The sequence below is a fragment of the Ovis aries genome, chromosome 8, assembly GCF_016772045.2.
Source record: "Ovis aries strain OAR_USU_Benz2616 breed Rambouillet chromosome 8, ARS-UI_Ramb_v3.0, whole genome shotgun sequence".
Lineage (NCBI taxonomy): Eukaryota > Metazoa > Chordata > Mammalia > Artiodactyla > Bovidae > Ovis > Ovis aries.
Window position 1 is genome coordinate 70,794,055 of NC_056061.1, and position 19,224 is coordinate 70,813,278.

General features: G+C 39.6%; 1 protein-coding gene across 3 annotated transcripts in view; it reads left to right on the top strand.

Annotated features, from left to right (window-relative positions):
- The window catches only part of GRM1 (glutamate metabotropic receptor 1), a 434,402-nt gene that overhangs the window by 303,137 nt on the left and 112,041 nt on the right, over positions 1 to 19,224 (top strand). For all 3 annotated transcript variants that reach the window (XM_042253585.1, XM_027972529.2, XM_027972530.2), the window contains exon 4: positions 16,336 to 16,571. In XM_042253585.1, the coding sequence (XP_042109519.1) occupies positions 16,336 to 16,571 (236 nt within the window). The remainder of the gene's footprint in view (positions 1 to 16,335; positions 16,572 to 19,224) is intronic.

The following is a 19,224-nucleotide window of genomic DNA, read 5'->3' on the forward strand; positions in this document are numbered from 1 at the left end:
ATTCATTGAAAGTGTGTGCCTAGATGACTAGTAGAGAAAATTACTATTATACTTGTAACTTTTAATATTCTATAATTATAAATAAACAAGAAGTTGTAAGCAAAGTAGAGACTCCATATGTTAAATTCTTATGTGCACACTTTGAACAAAACCCATGCATATCAATATTTAAAAATTTTAATGGTAAATGAGTTTATTAAATTATCTAATCTCAGTTGGATAAACAAAGATGCTTCCTTATGATTATGCATGTATAAACTGCTTCTTTATTTTTTATTTATTTTTACTTTATTTTGCTTTACAATACTGTATTGGTTTTGCCATACGTTGACATGAATCAGTTACAGGTGTACATGAGTTCCCAATCCTGAACCCTCCTCCCACCTCCCACCCCATTTCATCTCTCAGTGTGGAGATTACTTAAAAAATTGCAAATAGAACTGCCTTATGACCCAGCAATCCCACTGCTGGGCATACACACCGAGGAAACCAGAATTGAAAGAGAAACGTGTACCCCAATGTTCTTTATTTTGTTTTAATAAAATTCCTTATAGAATAACCAGCCTCACAAAAGTCTATTGATTAAAATAGAATAAGAAATTTTATAGCAATTTCAGCAAGTTTTGAATATTTATTTTAAATTTTGGAATTGAGTAAAGTGAGTGATGTATTTTCAAAGGTCATTCTTAATCCTTTATCAGTAGCCAGTTCCAATAATTTACTCCATAATTTTTCGGTTCAATTTAAATTATCTTTTGTTGAAATATGTGAATTCTGGATACATTAATTTTTTACATGAAGATTTTTAAATGAATGATAACTTTGGTATTATTCCATCTGCTATGGACTGAATTGAATATCTGCAAATTCATCTCTTGGAGCCCTAACCTCTGATGTGACTCTATTTGGAGATAGGGCCTTTAGCGATTTAAGTAAGGTTAAATAAGGTCATAAGAGTGGAGCCCTGATCCAATAGGATTAGTGTCCTTGTTAGAAAAAGCACCGGAAAACTTGCTCCCTCTCACTGTGTCTCTGTTTATGCCAAGAAAAGTCCATGTGATTACATAGTCAGCAAGCCAGGAAGAGGGAGCTCAGCAAAACTGAATCCACTGGAACCTTGATCTTGGACTTCTATTTTCCAGAATTGTGAGAAAATTAATTTCTGTTGTTTAAGCCACCAGTCTCCAGCTATGATATTTTGTTAGGTAGTCCAAGGAGAATAGAGCAATCAAATTCATAGTGTTTGCTGACAATACTTTGCAGATGATAATATCAATCATTTTTTTACTCACTGATCATTATTTTAAAGTTAAAACTGTGATACAATGCAGGAGACCCAAGTTCGATTCCTGGGTATCAGAAAAATCAGAAAAATGTATCAGAAAAATTCCCTGGAGAAGGAAATGGAAACCCACTACAGTATTCTTGCCTGGAGAATTCCACGGACAGAGGAGCCTGGCGGGCTGCAGTCCATGAGGTTGCAAAGAGTCAGACACGGCTGAGTGGCTAACATAGCAGTCTACAAAAACACCTGTTCCTTACAGTTTCTAACTTTTAATTTTGCTCCTTAATCTTTGCTTTCCTTTGGAGAAATAATTGAATTATTGCTTTTCATAGAAATATAAAGGTTATCAAGTATATCCAAAGTATCAGTCAATACAGCAAGTCAGACTTTCCTATTAATATGTTTAAATGTCAAAACAAACCTTATTTTTTACCCTGAAGAAACAAAGTGCTTATTTTGCAGTTTAGACACTCCTGACACAATTTTTTTCTTCAGTACCAAAAATAGCAGTTTCTGGTCAGATTCCATACTATCATAACTGGCTGTGTGTGGAAAAAATAAAAAAATCTCCAGTTTGTAGTAGTTACTGGTTTACTTGAAGTATGTATCACCATTGTTGATGATTTTAGTCTATGAAGACAGTTTTCAGAAGAGAAATGCTAACAGTCAGTTCTGAGAAGCCAATATAGGTTCTTACATAACTCTAAATTTATGCTATGTCACAAGCGTTGTTTACTTCAGCTGACTTATTTTTTTAAATCAAGACTTTCTCAATGAGGGAAGCATTGCACTGATTTGCATTCTCTCACAAGGGACATAACCTAGGTAAGTACTTCCAAATATTTTCCTGATGCTGACAGTTGCAGCATCAGAACATACCTTTATATAAAGCATAAACTGTCAACCACATTTGTGGATAAAACAATTTTTCATATTTTATAAAATTTACAGCTACTTGTACTTCTCAGCCATAAAGCTGAAAGAGAATTTAAATCAGAACAAGAGATTTCTTTCTTCTAATTTGTATCATTTTCAAACCACACATATACTAAAAGAACTGCCACAAAAAAACAGTATTTGCACATTCACCAACTTACAGTGAAAGTATGCTTTGCCAGTTTTATTTATTCAGGGAGTTAGTCTTCCACATCATTAGGCAGTTTGGGAAATCATCCAGCTATGATGGTATCAGAAAGTAGACCCTGAATTACCTTCTTTACCAGAGTCATTGAACATTTCTAAGCAAATGCAGTCATTCACTAATGTCTTATCAACTATATACATAGATAACTTTTGGCAATTTCAAATGCCATTTCATATAAAACCCATGAAACATAATATTTATACATGGAATATTGAACATATGCCTTTATCAGATTTTGAATTTGAGGTACATTAACTAAACTAGCACAAGTTTCTTTTTCCTTCTTCACAATTTCATGGAAAGAAGATATGTTCTTACTTTAGATCTTAGTAACTTCACCATACAATTTTTTAATTTCCTTATTAAGTTGAGAACTTTCACCTTTTCACTTAAAGGAAGCATTTTATGCCTTCTCTTTGGTATATCTCAATTGCCAATATCACCACTCTTGGACTTTGAGGCCATTATTATTAATAAGTAAAATAAGGGTCACTTGAACACAAATAATATCTCAGTAGTCAATCTGATAACTGAGACAAGATGGCTACTGAGTGACTAACAGGTAGGACATCCTGGAAAAAGGGTAATTCACACCTTGGGCTCAATGGAGCAGGACCTCCAGAGAGTTCATCATTCTGCTCAGGTGTTCAGCCATGTCTGTTTGCGACCCCATGGACTGTAGCCCACCAGGCTCCTCTGTCCATGGGATTTCCCAGGCAAGAATACTGGAGTAGGCTGCCATTTCCTCCTCCAGAGGATCGTCTGGACCCAGGGATCAAAACTGCATCTCTTTCATCTCCTACACTTGGCAGGAGGATTCTTTAGCACTAGCCCGAGAAGTCATGATACTCAGAACAGCATGCAATTTAAAACCTATAAATTGTTTATTTTTTGAATTTTTCATTTAATAGTTTCAGACCATGTTTGACGGTGGAAAACTGAAACAAGGGAAAGGAAAACTAGAAAAGGGTGCTGGGGGGGTGGGTGTGGGGCATGGGAGAGTGAGTACTACAAACAACTATTTTGATGATTTCACAAATTTGTTAGCTAAAATAGCTTCCCAAATAATACATTATGGTTTCAGCATTTCATCATCAATTAGGGATGAATTCAACGTATAAGCCAACATATTTTCAGGTAAATTTCATTGGAACTCTTTTTGCCTTGTTTCTATGAAATCTAAATTGTCCACATTGTCCGCATTCAAATACAATTGCCACACTCAGCAGATTGTGTCTTTTCGTGTAAGAAAAAATTCTGGTAAAGCTTGTGAGACCACAAACAACTGGAATTAAAGTAAATAATGAAAATTGTATTTCTCTGAAACAGAAAGTAATCTTATATGATAAGTCATAAAACAGTCAATTAAAATTTAATGTGATTGTAAAAACAAACTGATAAAAATAAGTGTCTATTTATTCTCAGGTTTTATATAATTTGGGGTTACATTTGGCAGAGTAACTTCAAAAGGCCACACATTGTAACTGAGTTCTACTGCATATGGCTGTGCACAGGCTGGAGTCACAGGCAGTTCACCATATGAACTGGAAAAGGAAGTGGTTAAACCTTATTCAAAGATATGAGTCTACCCATCAGGTTCTTAGATCTTGCAACAATGTCGAACTGCTATAGGTTTTTCTAAATGCTTACTGTCAGTATCTCCTCATCAATTGGTAACAAATAGCTCATGAACTGGCACCAATATTTGGATCACACTGTGAGCAGCACTTTTGTAGGAAAGTCTTTCCCACACCTTGATACTGTTCAGTACATTGGTTACATCATGAGACTGATGATAAAGAACTGCTATATCTAGTAAGACCTCATCATGACCTATATATTGTGATAAGTATTTTATATGGATTATCTAGTTTAATTCTCACACAGCTCTTAATGGGGGTGACATCATTTTCATCCCCATTTTATAGGTGGAGTAACAGAGGCTGAGAAAGTTTAACTAACCAGTCCCTATTCTCACATTATGTCTTCATATTAGTTGAATGAGACAATCTATGATGCTACCTCAGTACTAGAATTTTAAGGAAGAAAAAAAGACCTATTTGTCCACAGTAGTTCCCCGCAGGCCCACCTTTCTTTCACACTGGCTTGAAACTGTCACTAATACATGAGAAATGGCCTTCAGAAGGTTTGAGAAGTTGCCTCCACATTTGCAAGGCTGTGTGCAATGTTTATCAGTAGACATCTTTGCCCTACATTTTTGCTAGGAGAAGAAGATAATTGCAAGTCTTCAGGTGGCAGATAATTCCAGGCTCAGGATGACAGAGGTGGGTTAGGGTCTTGGAGTGAAGGGTAGATGAAAAAATAAGGATACCTGATCTGACCTTGATCAGCTTCAGCTGCTTGAGAATTAATTCCTTTCATTCTTCCTCTTTTGTCTTTCGATATCTTCCAGTTTTCTCCCCTACCTTCTTTTTCTACTGAAACATCATAACTTTAGAAATAAGACTTCTGTTTGAATTCTAATTCCATCTGGACAGAACAGTAAAAAGTGACACCATCCCCTCATTCTCTTTTGCTTTTCAGCAGGCTGAGTGATCTCTAAATGCCTGTCCTAGATAATTAAATAAAGATACCTACATTTTTCTCAGTTCTTTAATCATGGCAATAACTAATTTTAAAACTAAATATAAACTAATTGTGACCCCTACCCCAGTTCTTGATTCATCAGCACTGTCAACTAAGCTTTCATCAGTTCAGTTCAGTCACTCAGTCGTGTCTGACTCTTTGCGACCCTGTGGACTGTAGCATGCCAGGCTTCCCTGTCCATCACAAAATCCCAGAGCTTACTCAAATTCATGTCCATTGAGTCAGTGATGCCATCCAACCATCTCATCCTCTGTCATCCCCTTCTCCTCCTGGCTTCAATCTTTCCCAGCATCAGGGTATTTTCAGATGAGTCAGTTCTTCATATTAGGTGGCCAAATTATTTGAGTTTCAGCTTCAGCATCAGTCCTTCCAATGAATATTCAGGACTGGCTTCCTTTAGGATCCCTGGTTGGATTGCCTTGCCATCCAAGGGACTCTCAAGAGTCTTCAACACCACAGTTCAAAAGCATCAATTCTTCGGCGCTCAGCTCTCACATCCATACATGACCACTGGAAAAACCATAGCCGTGACTAGACGGACCTTTGTCAGCAAAGTAATGTCTCTGCTTTTTAATGCAATGTAATTAGCCTGTGTGTGCACGTGTGTGTACATGTCTATGTTTGTTTCTACAGTTTTTTTCTTTTTCTGGGAATTCTAGAACCAAAGAATCTTCACAAGTACCAACTTGTGTTGGTACTTCAACTCTAGTACTTTCTAGAACAACCTTTCTAAAGCAAATCTAATCATGCCACATTCCTGCTGAAAATCTGAGTTATTTCTCATCATCCTAAGTGAAAGTGAAGTCGTTCAGTCATGTCTGACTCTTTACAACCCCAGGGACTGTAGCCTATCAGGCTCCTCCATCCATGGGATTTTCCAGGCAAGAGTGCTGGAGTGGATTGCCATTTCCTTCTCCAGGGGATCTTCGCGACCCAGGAATCGAACCCGGTCTCCTGCACTGCAGGCAGACGCTTTTCTGTCTGAGCCACCAGAGAAGCGGTGGCTTGAAGGATGATGCTTCTCATCATCCTAAACGAAACCCAAAACCCGTAACAAAGACGTTAGGGTTCTTCTAGATCTCATCCTTGCTTGTCCTATCTTTCCTTACCTTGTATGCTCTAAACTGAAAGCCTCACTGTTGTTTGACAGTTTTGTTGCCTTTTTAGCTGGTCCCTCTTCCAGTCTTCCCTTTTACCTGTGCAACTTCATCTCTTTCTTTAGGTCTCATCCTAGATGTTATTTCCCCTTGGGTTAAGTCTCCCTTGGCAAGACCCCTTTGCTCCTTCTCTGTGCTTCTGCAGCCTATCTTCTTTTTCTTTCAGTGATTGCAATCTATGGCTATTTAGTGGCCAGACTACCCACCCCTATAATTACCTTGATGGCAAGGGCTTTGCCTCTACTTTTGAGCAATTTTATCTGCAGCAGTCAGCAAAATGCTGAACTCATGCAAGACCCCCAGTGAATGAATGTTGAATGAATAAAGCCAGTCTCAGTTATTATTGAAAATGCCATCATTAACTCCAAAATGTTTCTCCTATTTGACATCACTTGATTTAAATTACATTACCTTACATTTCTTCAACCTTTGTAAATATAGTTAAGTATTGTAATTTATGGAATGCTGTGCTTGTCCACATGTGTTTTTGAAAATATTATTTTTATTATGCTTTTCTTCTTTCCCTGGTTATATGATAATCTTTGGATTACTTTTAAAGAATTATAGTTTTATTATTGGATACACACAATCACTTGAATTCATTTCACAAATCAAGTTGCTTTACTCTAGACTGTAATTATTTTAATTGAATGTAAATAAGAGTTTCTAAAATGTTTTTGTGTGGCTTTTAAAATGAATTCTATTGCATCAGTTTGCTTATTAAATTATTTTAACTGATGTAATGCAAAAGTAACAATGCTACAGCTCCTTTCAAGTTGGAATAGGTAGAATCAAAAATAATATTCTCTTATTAATATCAGAATGTATCGAGTAGAAGGAATCTTATTATAAGTTTGGACTGTGGAATTTTGCAGGACTAGAACAATGCTTTTGTGAGAAGAGAAGAACAACCTTGTGAAAAAAGATTGCTGTTTAAAAATGTTGAGGGAGGTAGGAAATAAGGAGTCTCGTATACTTGTGAGGAATAATTAAGACAGATAGCTTCCCATTAAACATTCACCCTGTACATTCACAGTTCCATTTCCAGACCCCAGATAGAAAATGAAGTCAAAACTGGCAAGCGGAGCAGCAGAAGCTACCAGAGGCTGTGAATGTGCCTCATAAGAGTTCAGCACTGCCTGAGGATGATCAGCACCCAGCACGGCAAGATTCACTCCAGACACCTGAGGTTGAGCAGATGCCCACAGGACATCTGTGGCCAAGCACTGTCTACAGCATCACCACCACCACCACCATCACCACCACCCTACCAGCATCAATAAGGAAAGAAAAATCGATAATAGGCATCAGGAGAGCTGCTGGCTCGCTGCTTTCAAGTGTGCTCCACAGAGAATTCACCAAAACAATATCCCCATCAAAAATCCCAATACTACACCTAAACAATGAAAGTTTTTCAACAGTCTCTGTAAATGGATTTAACAAGTGGTATACAGAAGAAATGTTTAAAATATGTACAAACAAGGAGTTGCTTTAAGGATGCTCTGCTGTAACTTTTTATTTGTTAGTATTCCTTTACATCTCACCTGTGATAGATTTAAGTCCTCATGCAAAACTTTAGCAATTAACACCTCAAAGGATATTCACCAACTAATCTTAGTTTGAATATTTTCTCTGTCATGTTTTGGTTGTCCTTGATTTTATGACCTCTTGGATCTAATGCCAATTCTAATTTCTAGAAGGGGGTCATCTACAGGGAGCGGGAAAGGGCTTTGTCCAATGGCAAAGGGGGTGGAGGGATTTCCCCACTAAACCTCTTGAAGTTTCCCCAACTTCAGGTTGTCTATATTCATATACAAAGGTTTCCTCTTATGTAGTCCTTCTCTGTATTGATGTATAAAAGGTCAGGAGGTTACACTTTCTCTGCTTCCAGCACCAACACATGCTACTTGCTTTTACAAACTTAAGGATTTTTTTTTTTTTTAAGAACGCAAGTAAATATTAGAGGAAGCTCATTTCATTTCATTCTTTTAAAAATTGTAGGTTTCTTGTTTGGACTAGGCTGCTGCTGCTGCTAAGTCACTTCAGTCGTGTCCAACTCTGTGTGACCCCATAGACGGCAGCCCACCAGGCTCCCCCATCCCTGGGATTCTCCAGGCAAGAACACTGGAGTGGGTTGCCATTTCTTTCTCCAATGCATGAAAGTCAAAAGTGAATGTGAAGTCACTCAGTCATGTCCGACTCCTAGCAACCCCATGGACTGCAGCCTACCAGGCTCCTCTGTCCATGGGATTTTCCAGGCGAGAGTACTGGAGTGGGTTGCCATTGCCTTCTACTGTTTGGACTATAAGCACACATAAAAGTTTCACATAATATTAAAACTTAGGAGAAACAGACTTCATCCCTAAGCTTAACATCAAAAAAAGTAATTATTTCCTTCAAGTAATAAGTCATCTTGATTTTAAATACAGACTCATAGGCAGGATTTCTTGAAAGCCTAAACTGGTTTTACCTTTACCCTCCTTTACAGTATGACATGAGCAATAGCTCTCACCTTCAAACTGCTATAGGTGTAGTTATGATATAAATGTGAATAAATCTAAATAATTAAACTAGTTCAAAGCTTTCTAACTTGAGGATATGGAAAGATAGAAGAGTGGGCCTTTTTTTCTCTTTTAGTCTATTTGATTGGCAATCATTTTCTGAGGATTTGTTCCCCAAAATATTCAGGTCATTTACCACCAGGGGCAGAGCTAAATGACCTCATTAAATAATAGTTTTACAATACATTGAGGACCTCCTGTAGTCCTCAGGCTAACAATTCCCAGGATGGAATTTTGCCCACATCCTCATCTCTTGCTTAATGTTTTTCTATGCTCCAATGAATGGACCCTAAATTCTTTGAATGAGTCTTGGTCTTTCCTGTATGCTGGATAACCTTTCAGGAACTTTCTTTACTGAACTGTCTTCCCATCTGGACCTGACTAATGCCTACTCATCCTTTAGGTCTCAGCTCAGACATCACTTGCTCAGGAAAGCCATCCCTAATTATCTCTTCACCCACACTCACATACACACCAGACTAATTGGGCCCTGAAGCCCTTCCTTCTCCAATTACTAGTCGCTTCACCAGGGACTTCCCTGGTGGCTCAGATGGTAAAGCGTCTGCCTGCAATGCAGGAGACTTGGATTCAATTCCTTGGTTGGGAAGATCCCCTGGAGAAGGAGATGGCAACCCACTCCAGTACTCTTGCCTGAAAAATTCCATGGACAGAGGAGCCTTGTAGGCTACAGTCCATGGGGGTCACAAAGAGTCAGACATGACTGAGCAACTTCACTTCACTCACTCTCCTTCTTTACCTCCACAGTATTTGCAAGTCTTGTTTAATGTCTGTTTTCCCCAATTCTGTAACACTAGGGAGGAAGAGAATCACGTTTCTCATTCTCAACTGAATCCTGAGCAGAGCAGAGCACCTGGTACATAGAAGGTGCTAAGCAAATGTGGAAGGAAAGAAAGGAGGGAAGAAGGGAAGAAGGGAGAAAGGGGAGAAAGAGAAAGATCCATGCAAAATACTGCAGTGTGTATTTTAGTGGATTTATGAGATGCATATAGACATTCTCTGGTTTAACTAGACTATCTGTTCAGTTCAGTTCAGTCGCTCAGTCATGTCCAACTCTTTGCGACCCCATGAACTGCAGCATGCCAGGCCTCCCTGTCCATCACCAACTCCCGGAGTTCACTCAAATTCACATCCATTGAGTCGGTGATGCAATCCAGCCATCTCATCCTCTGTCATCCCCTTCTCCTCCTGCCCTCAATCCCTCCCAGCATCAGAGTCTTCTCCAATGAGTCAACTCTTCACATGAGGTGGCCAAAGTATTGGAGTTTCAGCTTTAGCATCAGTCCTTCCAAAGAAATCCCAGGGCTGATCTCCTTTAGAATGGACTGGTTGGATCTCCTTGCAGTCCAAGGGACTCTCAAGAGTCTTCTCCAACACCACAGTTCAAAAGCAACAATTCTTCGGTGCTCAGCTTTCTTCACAGTCCAACTCTCACATCCATACATGATCACAGGAAAAACCATAGCCTTGACTAGACAGACCTTTGTTGGCAAAGTAATGTCTCTGCTTTACGATATGCTATCTAGGTTGGTCATAACTTTTCTTCCAAGGAGTAAGCGTCCTTTAATTTCATGGCTGCAGTCAGCATCTGCAGTGATTCTGGAGCCCACCCCCCCAAAAAATGTCTGACACTGTTTCCATTGTTTCCCCATCTATTTGCCATGAAGGGATGGGACCAGATGCCATGATCTTCGTTTTATGAATGTTGAGCTTTAAGCCAACTTTTTACTCTCCACTTTCACTTTCATCAGGAGGCTTTTTAGTTCCTCTTCACTTTCTGCCACAAGCATGGTGTCATCTGCATATCTGAGGTTATTGATATTTCTCCCAGCAATCTTGAATCCAGCTTGGCTTCTTCCAGCCCAGCGTTTCTCATGATGTACTCTGCATAGAAGTTAAATAAGCAGGGTGACAGTATACAGCCTTGACGTATTCCTTTTCCTATTTGGAACCAGTCTGTTGTTCCATGTCCAGTTCTAACTGTTGCTTCCTGACCTGCATATAGGTTTCTCAGGAGTCAGTTCAGGTGGTCTGGTATTCCCATCTCTTTCAGAATTTTCCACAAACAAATAGCTGTGAAAAGAAGAAAAGCAAAAAGCAAAGGAGAAAAGGAAAGATATAAGCATCTGAATGCAGAGTTGCAAAGAATAGCAAGAAGAGATAAGAAAGCCTTCCTCAGCAATCAATGCAAAGAAATAAAGGAAAACAACAGAATGGGAAAGACTAGAGATCTCTTCAAGAAAATTAGAGATACCAAGGGAACATTTCACGCAAAGATGGGCTCGATAAAGGACAGAAATTGCATGGACCTAACAGAAGCAGAAGATATTAAGGAGAGGTGGCAAGAATACACAGAAGAACTGTACAAAAAAGATCTTCAAGACCAAGATAATCACTATGGTGTGATCACTCACTAGACTATACCTTACTTCAAAATTCCTTTAGTTTTGAATCATGTTAAATCAACTATACCTTCTACAACCCTTGATCTGTTGAAAATGCAGCTCCTATGTGTTTCACTGGTAAGATTCTGGAATGAAATTATACCAATTAGTTCAGCTAAGTGGAGGACGCCTCAGGTAATAAGGAGAGGAGTGAGCTACAGTCTGTCATACGTGTTTGACACCAAAACTTTCTCTGGCAGAGACTAAATATTTGTGTTCCAGAAACTGCAGGGCACCACTCAATGGGTAGAGGAATATACCCACTCCTTGACCAAGACACTCTTAATGTTCTTCAAAGCTTGACTAGACTTTAGACACATTTCTTCCTGACTTTGAGACCCTTAAGCTCCCTTTTCTCAGAGCTTTTACTTTCAAAATCATGCCAGTGTCAATTCTTTCTCTGTCCCTTTGAAATGTAAAATTTCTCCCAACCTCTGGCTAGTTTTACAACAGAGAAATTTTTTCTCAGTGACCTAGGATCCATCCCTTTGAAATGTGATGATTAAGGGTGATGTTGTTGCCGTTGTTCAGTTGCACAGTTGTGTCCGACTCTTTACAATCCCATGAACTGCAGCACACCAGGCTTCCCTGTCCTTCACCTTCTCCCAGAGTTTTCTCAACTCACGATACCATCTAACCATCTCATCCTCTGTCATCCCCTTCTCCTTTTGCCTTTGATCTTTCCCAGCATCAGGGTCTTTTCTGGTGAGTCAGCTCTTCGCATCAGGTGGCCAAAGTATTGGAGCTTCAGCATCAGGCCTTCCAATGAATACTCAGGGTTGATATCCTTTAGGATTGACTGGTTTGCAGTCCAGGGAATCTCAAGAGTCTTCTCCAACACCACAGTTAGAAAGCATCAATTCTTGGGCATTCAGCTTTCTTTATAGTCCAGCTCTGACATCCATACATGATTATTGGAAAAACCATAGATTTGACTAGATGAAACTTTGTTGGCAAAATAATGTCTCTGCTTTTTAATACGCTGTCAGGTTTTTCATAGCTTTGCTTCCAAGGAGCAAGCATCCTTTAATTTCATGGCTGCATTCACCATCCACAGTGATTTTTGAGCCCAAGAAAATAATATCTGTCACTGTTTCCAGTTTCCCCATCTATTTGCCATGAAATGATGGGACCAGATGCCATGATCTTCATTTTTTGAATGTTGATTTTTAAGCCAACATTTTCACTCTCCTCTTTCACTTTCATCAAGAGGCTCTTTAGTTCTTTTTCACTTTCTGCCAGAAGGGTGGTGTCATCTGCATATCTGAGGTTATTAGTATTTCTCCCAGCAATCTTGATTCCAGCTTGTACTTCATCCAGACTGGCATTTTGCATGCTGTACTCTGTATAGAAGTTAAGCAGGGTGATTATATACAGCCTTGATGAACTCCTTTCCCAATATGGAAGCAGACTATTGTTCTATGTCCAGTTTTAACTGTTGCTTCTTGACCTGCATACAGGAGACAGGTCAGGTGGTCTGGTATTCCCATCTCTGAGAATTTTCCACAGTTCGTTGTGATCCACATAGTCAAAGGCTTTAGCATAGTCAATGAAGCAGAAGTAGATGTTTTTCTGAAATTCTCTTCCTTTCTCAATGATCCAACGGATGTTGGCAATTTGACCTCTGGTCCCTCTGCCTTTTCCAAATCCAGCTTGTCTATCTGGAAGTTTTCAAATCCAGCTTGTCTATCTGGAAGTTTTCAGTTCACATAGTGTTGAAGGCTAACTTGAAGGATTTTGAACATTACCTTGCTAGCATGTGAAATGAGTGCAATTGTACAATAGTTTGAACATTCTTTGGCATTGCCCTTCTTTGGGATTGAAATGAAAACTGACCTTTTCCAGTTATTAAGAGTGCTATTAAGAGTGATAGCAGACCCCTATCTCAGTTTCCGTGGAAACATGGGAACCTAATTTAGGTAAGTGACAGTTATCAAATGCAAATGGTTTAATCACATTAGCCAAGCTCCACTCCGAGTCCTCCAACACTTCTTCTCTAGCTCGTGTGTGTGTGTGTGTGTGTGTGTGTGTGTGTGTGTGTGCTCAGTCATGATTAACTCTTTGCAACCCTATGGACTGTAGCCAATCAGGCTCGTCTGTTCATGGAATTTTCCAGGCAAGAATACTGGAGTGGGTTGCCATTTCCTTCTCCAGGGGATAATCCCAACCCAGGGTTAGAACCCATGTCTATTGTGTCTCCTATATTGAAAGCAGATTCTTGACCACTGAGCCACCAGGGAAGTCTCATCTGTTCAGTCACTCGATCATGTCCGACTCTTTGTGACTCCATGAATCGCAGCACGCCAGGCCTCCCTGTCCATCACCAACTCCCAGAGTTCACTCAGACTCATGTCCATTGAGTCGGTGATGCCATCTAGCCATCTCATCCTCTGTCGTCCCTTTTCCTCCTGCCCCCAATCCCTCCCGCATCAGGGTCTTTTCCAATGAGTCAGCTCTTCGCATGAGGTGGCCAGAGTACTGGAGTTTCACCTTTAGCATCATTCCTTCCAAAGAACACCCAGGACTGAACTCCATTAGAATGGACTGGTTGGATCTCCTTGCAGTCCAAAGGACTCTCAAGAGTCTTCTCCAACATCACAGTTCAAAAGCAACAATTCTCTGGCACTCAGCTTTCTTCACAGTCCAACTCTCACATCCATACATGACCACTGGAAAAACCATAGCCTTGACTAGACGGACCTTTGTTGGCAAAGTAACATCTCTGCTTTTCAATATGCTATCTAGGTTAGTCATAACTTTTCTTCCAAGGAGTAAGTGTCTTTTAATTTCATGGCTGCAGTCACCATCTGCAGTGATTTTGGAGCCCCCCAAAATAAAGTCTGACACTGTTTCCACTGTTTCCCCATCTATTTACCATGAAGTGATGGGACCAGATGCTATAATCTTTGTTTTCTGAATGTTGAGCTTTAAGCCAACTTTTTCACTCTCTACTTTCACTTTCATCAAGACGCTTTTTAGTTCCGCTTCACTTTCTGCCACAAGCATGGTGTCATCTGCATATCTGAGGTTATTGATATTTTTCCCAGCAATCTTGAATCCAGCTTGTGCTTCTTCCAGCCCAGTGTTTCTCATGATGTACTCTGCATAGAAGTTAAATAAGCAGGGTGATAGTATACAACCTTGACATACTCCTTTTCCTATTTGGCACCAGTCTGTTGTTTCATGTCCATTTCTAACTGTTGCTTCCTGATCTGCATATATGTTTCTCAAGAGTCAGTTCAGGTGGTCTGGTATTCCCATCTCTTTCAGAATTTTCCATAGTTGATTGTGATCCACACAGTAAAAGGCTTTGGTATAGTCAATAAAGCAGATATAGATGTTTTTCTGGAACTCGCTTGGTTTTTTGATGATCCAGTGGATGTTGGCAATTTGATCTCTGGTTCCTCTGCCTTTACTAAAACCAGCTTGAACATCTGGAAGTTTACGGTTCACATATTGCTGAAGCTTGGCTTGAAGAATTTTGAGCATTACTTTACTAGCATGTGAAATAAGTGCAATTGTGCGGTAGTTTGACCATTCTTTGGCATTGCCTTTCTTTGGGATTGGAATGAAAACTGACCTTTTCCAGTCCTGTGGCCACTGCCGAGCTTTCCAAATGTGCTGGCATATTGAGTGCACCACTTTCACAGTATCATCTTTCAGGATTTGAGATAGCTCAACTGGAATTCCATCATCTCCACCAGCTTTGTTTGTAGTGATGCTTTCTAAGGCCCACTTGACTTCACATTCTGGGATGTCTGGCTCTAGGTGACTGATTACCATCATGATTATCTTGATCATGAAGATCTTTTTGTACAGTTCTGTGTAATCTTGCCACCTCTTCTTAATATCTTCTGCTTCTGTTCGGTCCATACAATTTCTGTCCTTTATCGAGCCCATCTTTGCATGAAATGTTCTCATACTCACTCTTAGAAACCCTTCCAGGTTGTGTTTCAGTAGAATTGAGTTCAGTATTTTTGGCCTATTGAGATAGTCTTTTATAAGCTGTTCTTTGCCTGTTTAAGTCTATCTAATGCATTTTTTTTTTTAAACCTGTTCTTGGGAAGGGATCACAGCCACTCACATGAGGTTTGATCTGGCTCAAATGTACACTTGAGTTAAACTGCAGGAACATCAATCATGGGAGACGTGAATGTTCTAGAAAGTGAACAAACTTTAAAGATTTGAACATACGGATGAAGTGTCAGTGAACTCTCGTTTAGTAAGTAGGAAGATTATTTTTATTTTGTGGAACTAGATTGTTTTCTCTTAATGCTGCTAATTTGAAATTCCCTGGTAGCTCAGAGATTAAAGCGTCTGCCTCCAATGCAGGAAACCCGGGTTCGATCCCTGGGTCGGGAAGATCCCCTGGAGAAGGAAATGGCAACCCACTCCAGTATTCTTGCCTGGAGAATCCCATGGACAGAGGAGCTTGGTAGGCTACAGTCCACGGGGTCACAAAGAGTCAGACATGACTGAGTGACTTCACTAAGTAACTTCACTTAGGGGGAAAAAAAAAATCTGGTCACTTCTAAGAGAAGCAAATTTTAACAATATCCAGGAGCAAAATCTATGGTTGTCGTGCTTCTGAGCTAAATTAATTTTCTACCACATATAATGTAATTCATATAATAGTCTTGATCACAACCTTGAAACCTTAGCTCTTTTCGAGTAGACCTAAGTACCTGGGTTTTATTTTCTTCTGGTTTGAAGAGCACCCAAAGGGCTTTGTGGTCTAGTTGTAAACAGCAATGGGCTTGGGAGTCAGACTGCCTGGACCCATATCCAGGATTCACCAGGACTTCAGCTATTTGTTGAACATCTGACTCAGTAAAAGTGAGTAGCACAGAATATGATGTCTAATACACGCTCAATGGTTAGTTCTTATGATTGTTACTGTCATCATCTTCATCATCACTTTCACTGTTGTGAAAAACAAGCAAGATGTGATGATTCTACAATTTTCCACTCTCTACAAAAAAAGTGATCGATGGATAACAATATTGACTTTAAAAAACTTTCAATCTTGCTGAACTGCTTCTTTCATGCGTAACTCAGAACTCTATTTGTGAGACTTTTGTCTTTCTCTCTCCCCACCCCAATCCCCACATTTTTTTAGTGATGGATGGGCAGACAGAGATGAAGTCATTGAAGGTTATGAGGTGGAAGCCAACGGGGGAATCACGATAAAGCTGCAGTCTCCAGAGGTCAGGTCATTTGATGATTATTTCCTGAAACTGAGGCTGGACACTAATACAAGGAATCCCTGGTTCCCTGAGTTCTGGCAACATCGGTTCCAGTGCCGCCTACCAGGACACATTCTGGAAAACCCCAACTTTAAAAGAATCTGCACAGGTAACTCATCTTCACAAAATCACAGCTCAAATTTTGGTCATTTCCTCCAGCTTGTTCAATGAATATAGAAGGTGCCAAGGCTGGCGATACAAAGACTAAATTTCCAATTTATTTTATAAAATAGCTATAATGAGGAAGAAGTGTATGTTCCCCCAAGGATTCATGTTTCCATATTCTGGAAACATGGAGACTGCTTTGATCTCTGGTTGGACAATGTATAAGAAGTAATAAATAAAGGAAAAGCAAACTGAGAATTCAAGTATTTAGTATTCAGGCCAGAGGAAAGAGATTTATTGTAGGCATGCTTAGGAGATAGTAACCCACAGACATCAGTAAGCAGACTGGTTTGATCTCTTTTTCTTCTTTATGACTTTGCTTTGATATGAAAGCCAAAAGAAGATAAGATGCCACCCAGGGTCACATCACCAACATGGGTGTTTATGTGCACAGGTGACCAAAAACCTCAGTACTTACCTCTGTTTTACAGATGGAAAAGTCTGTAATTTCATCTTGGTAATTATCTAAGAATACGGCTAACTACACAAATTATTTCTGACATTAATAACATTCATATTTTGAAATTCATTTAATGATGGTTCTCAGTGGAACTGATACCACTCCCCCCATGCAGCACTGACCACTAGAGGATGCCCAAGAAGGGCAGGGCATTGCTAAGATCTTTCAGAGCTTGATGAACTCCACAGCATGTCTCCCTTCTCTCTGCCACCAGGAAGTACCAGAGAATTTAAGACTATCTATGACCAAATTTGGATTGTAGCACAGTGATGGGACATGGGCTGAAAAGATTTTATTTAGAAATGTCTAGAACCTCACTCTGTATGACAATCTCTAGGTTCATCCACATCTCTACAAGTGACCCAATTTCATCGAGAAAAACAAATATCGTATATTAATGCATATATGTAAAATCTAGAAAGATGATACAGATGAACATATTTGCAGGGCAAGAATAGAAACACAGATGTAGAAAGTGGGCATGTGGATGGTTTGGGGGGGAATGGGGTGGGATAAATTGGGAGATTGAAATTAACATGTATATATACTACCATGAGTAAGATAGATAGCTAGTGGGAAAGCTGCTGTATAGCTCAGTGCTCTTTGGTGACTTAGATGGGTAGGATGGGAAGGGTGGGAGGGAGGTCCAAGAGAGAAGTTTACGTGTATGTATAGTTGATTCACTTCCTTGTACAATAGAAACTAACACAATATTGTGAAGCAAATATACCCCAATTAAAAAAAAATCAGTGCACCAGCTGCAGTGGTTAAGACTCTGGGCTTTCAGTACATCTAGTGCAGGGAGCACAGGTTTAATCCCTGGTCCATGAAATAAGATCCCACGAGTCGTGTGGTGCAGCCAAAAAGACGTGAGAGTGAGCTGTGCAAACACCTGGGAAGGGCATTCCAAGCAGAGGGAATAGCAAATAAATAGAGGCACTGGAATGCCTGGTTTAGTGGGAGAACAGTGTGGAACTCAGGCTGCCAGAGCCAGTGAGTTCCTAGAATAACAGGAGGTAAGTAGGAGAGGCACATGGGGAAACAGTCCCGCAGGACTTCACTGTGCCTTTGTTCTGAGTGTGATAGGAAGCCACTGGGAAGTCTGAGCACAACAGAGACGGGATCAGTCTTATTTTTTCTGAACAGAATTACTTGCTGCAGTTTTTCAGTTTTGACAAAAGGGAAGCAGAGCAGTGAGGAGGTTGCTATAATAATGCTGGTGAGAGTGTGGTGGATTGGGCCATGATTGTGGCAAGCAAGATGGAGAGAGATGATTGATTCTGAAACCCTTTTCAATGAGAGCTAAGGGCATTTGCTGACAGAATTGTGAAGAAAGACTGGTCTGAGCAACTGAAAAGATAGTGTCACTGTTGACTGAGATGAGGAAGAATCCAGGAAAAGTAGGTTTTAAGGATCAGGAGATAAATTTCAGATGAGTTAAATTTGAGAGCCTATTAGTGATACAATTATATATGTCACTGTGATATTTTGTTTAATTAGTAAAGTTCAGAATATTACTTTTTAAATATGTGTGGATGTCTTTATTTAGGAATTCCCAGGGAAATATCTTGTGACTTAAGCTTTTGAAATAAAAGTTAGAACTCTACAGCTGTGTACAATAATACTTCAGGTTTTCATTTGTCACATTACATGCAAATATCAAGGTTAATAGCTAAACTTGGGCAGAAAATGAAGAGGAACTAAAAAGCCTTTTGATGAAAGTGAAAGAGGAGAGTGAAAAAGTTGGCTTAAAGCTCAACATTCAGAAAATGAAGATCATGGCATCTGGTCCCATCACTTCATGGCAAATAGATGGGGAAACAGTGGAAACAGTGTCAGACTTTAATTTTTTGGCCTCCAAAATCACTGCAGATGGTGATTGCAGCCATGAAATTAAAAGATGCTTATTCCTTGGAAGGAAAGTTATGACCAACCTAGACAGCATATTGAAAAGCAGAGACATTACTTTGCCAACAAAGGTCCATCTAGTCAAGGCTATGGTTTTTCCAGTGGTCACGTGAGAATTGGACTATGAAGAAAGCTGAGCACTGAAGAATGATGCTTTTGAATTGTGGTGTTGGAAAATACTCTTGAGAGTCCCTTGGACTGCAAGGAGATCCAACCAGTCCATTCTAAA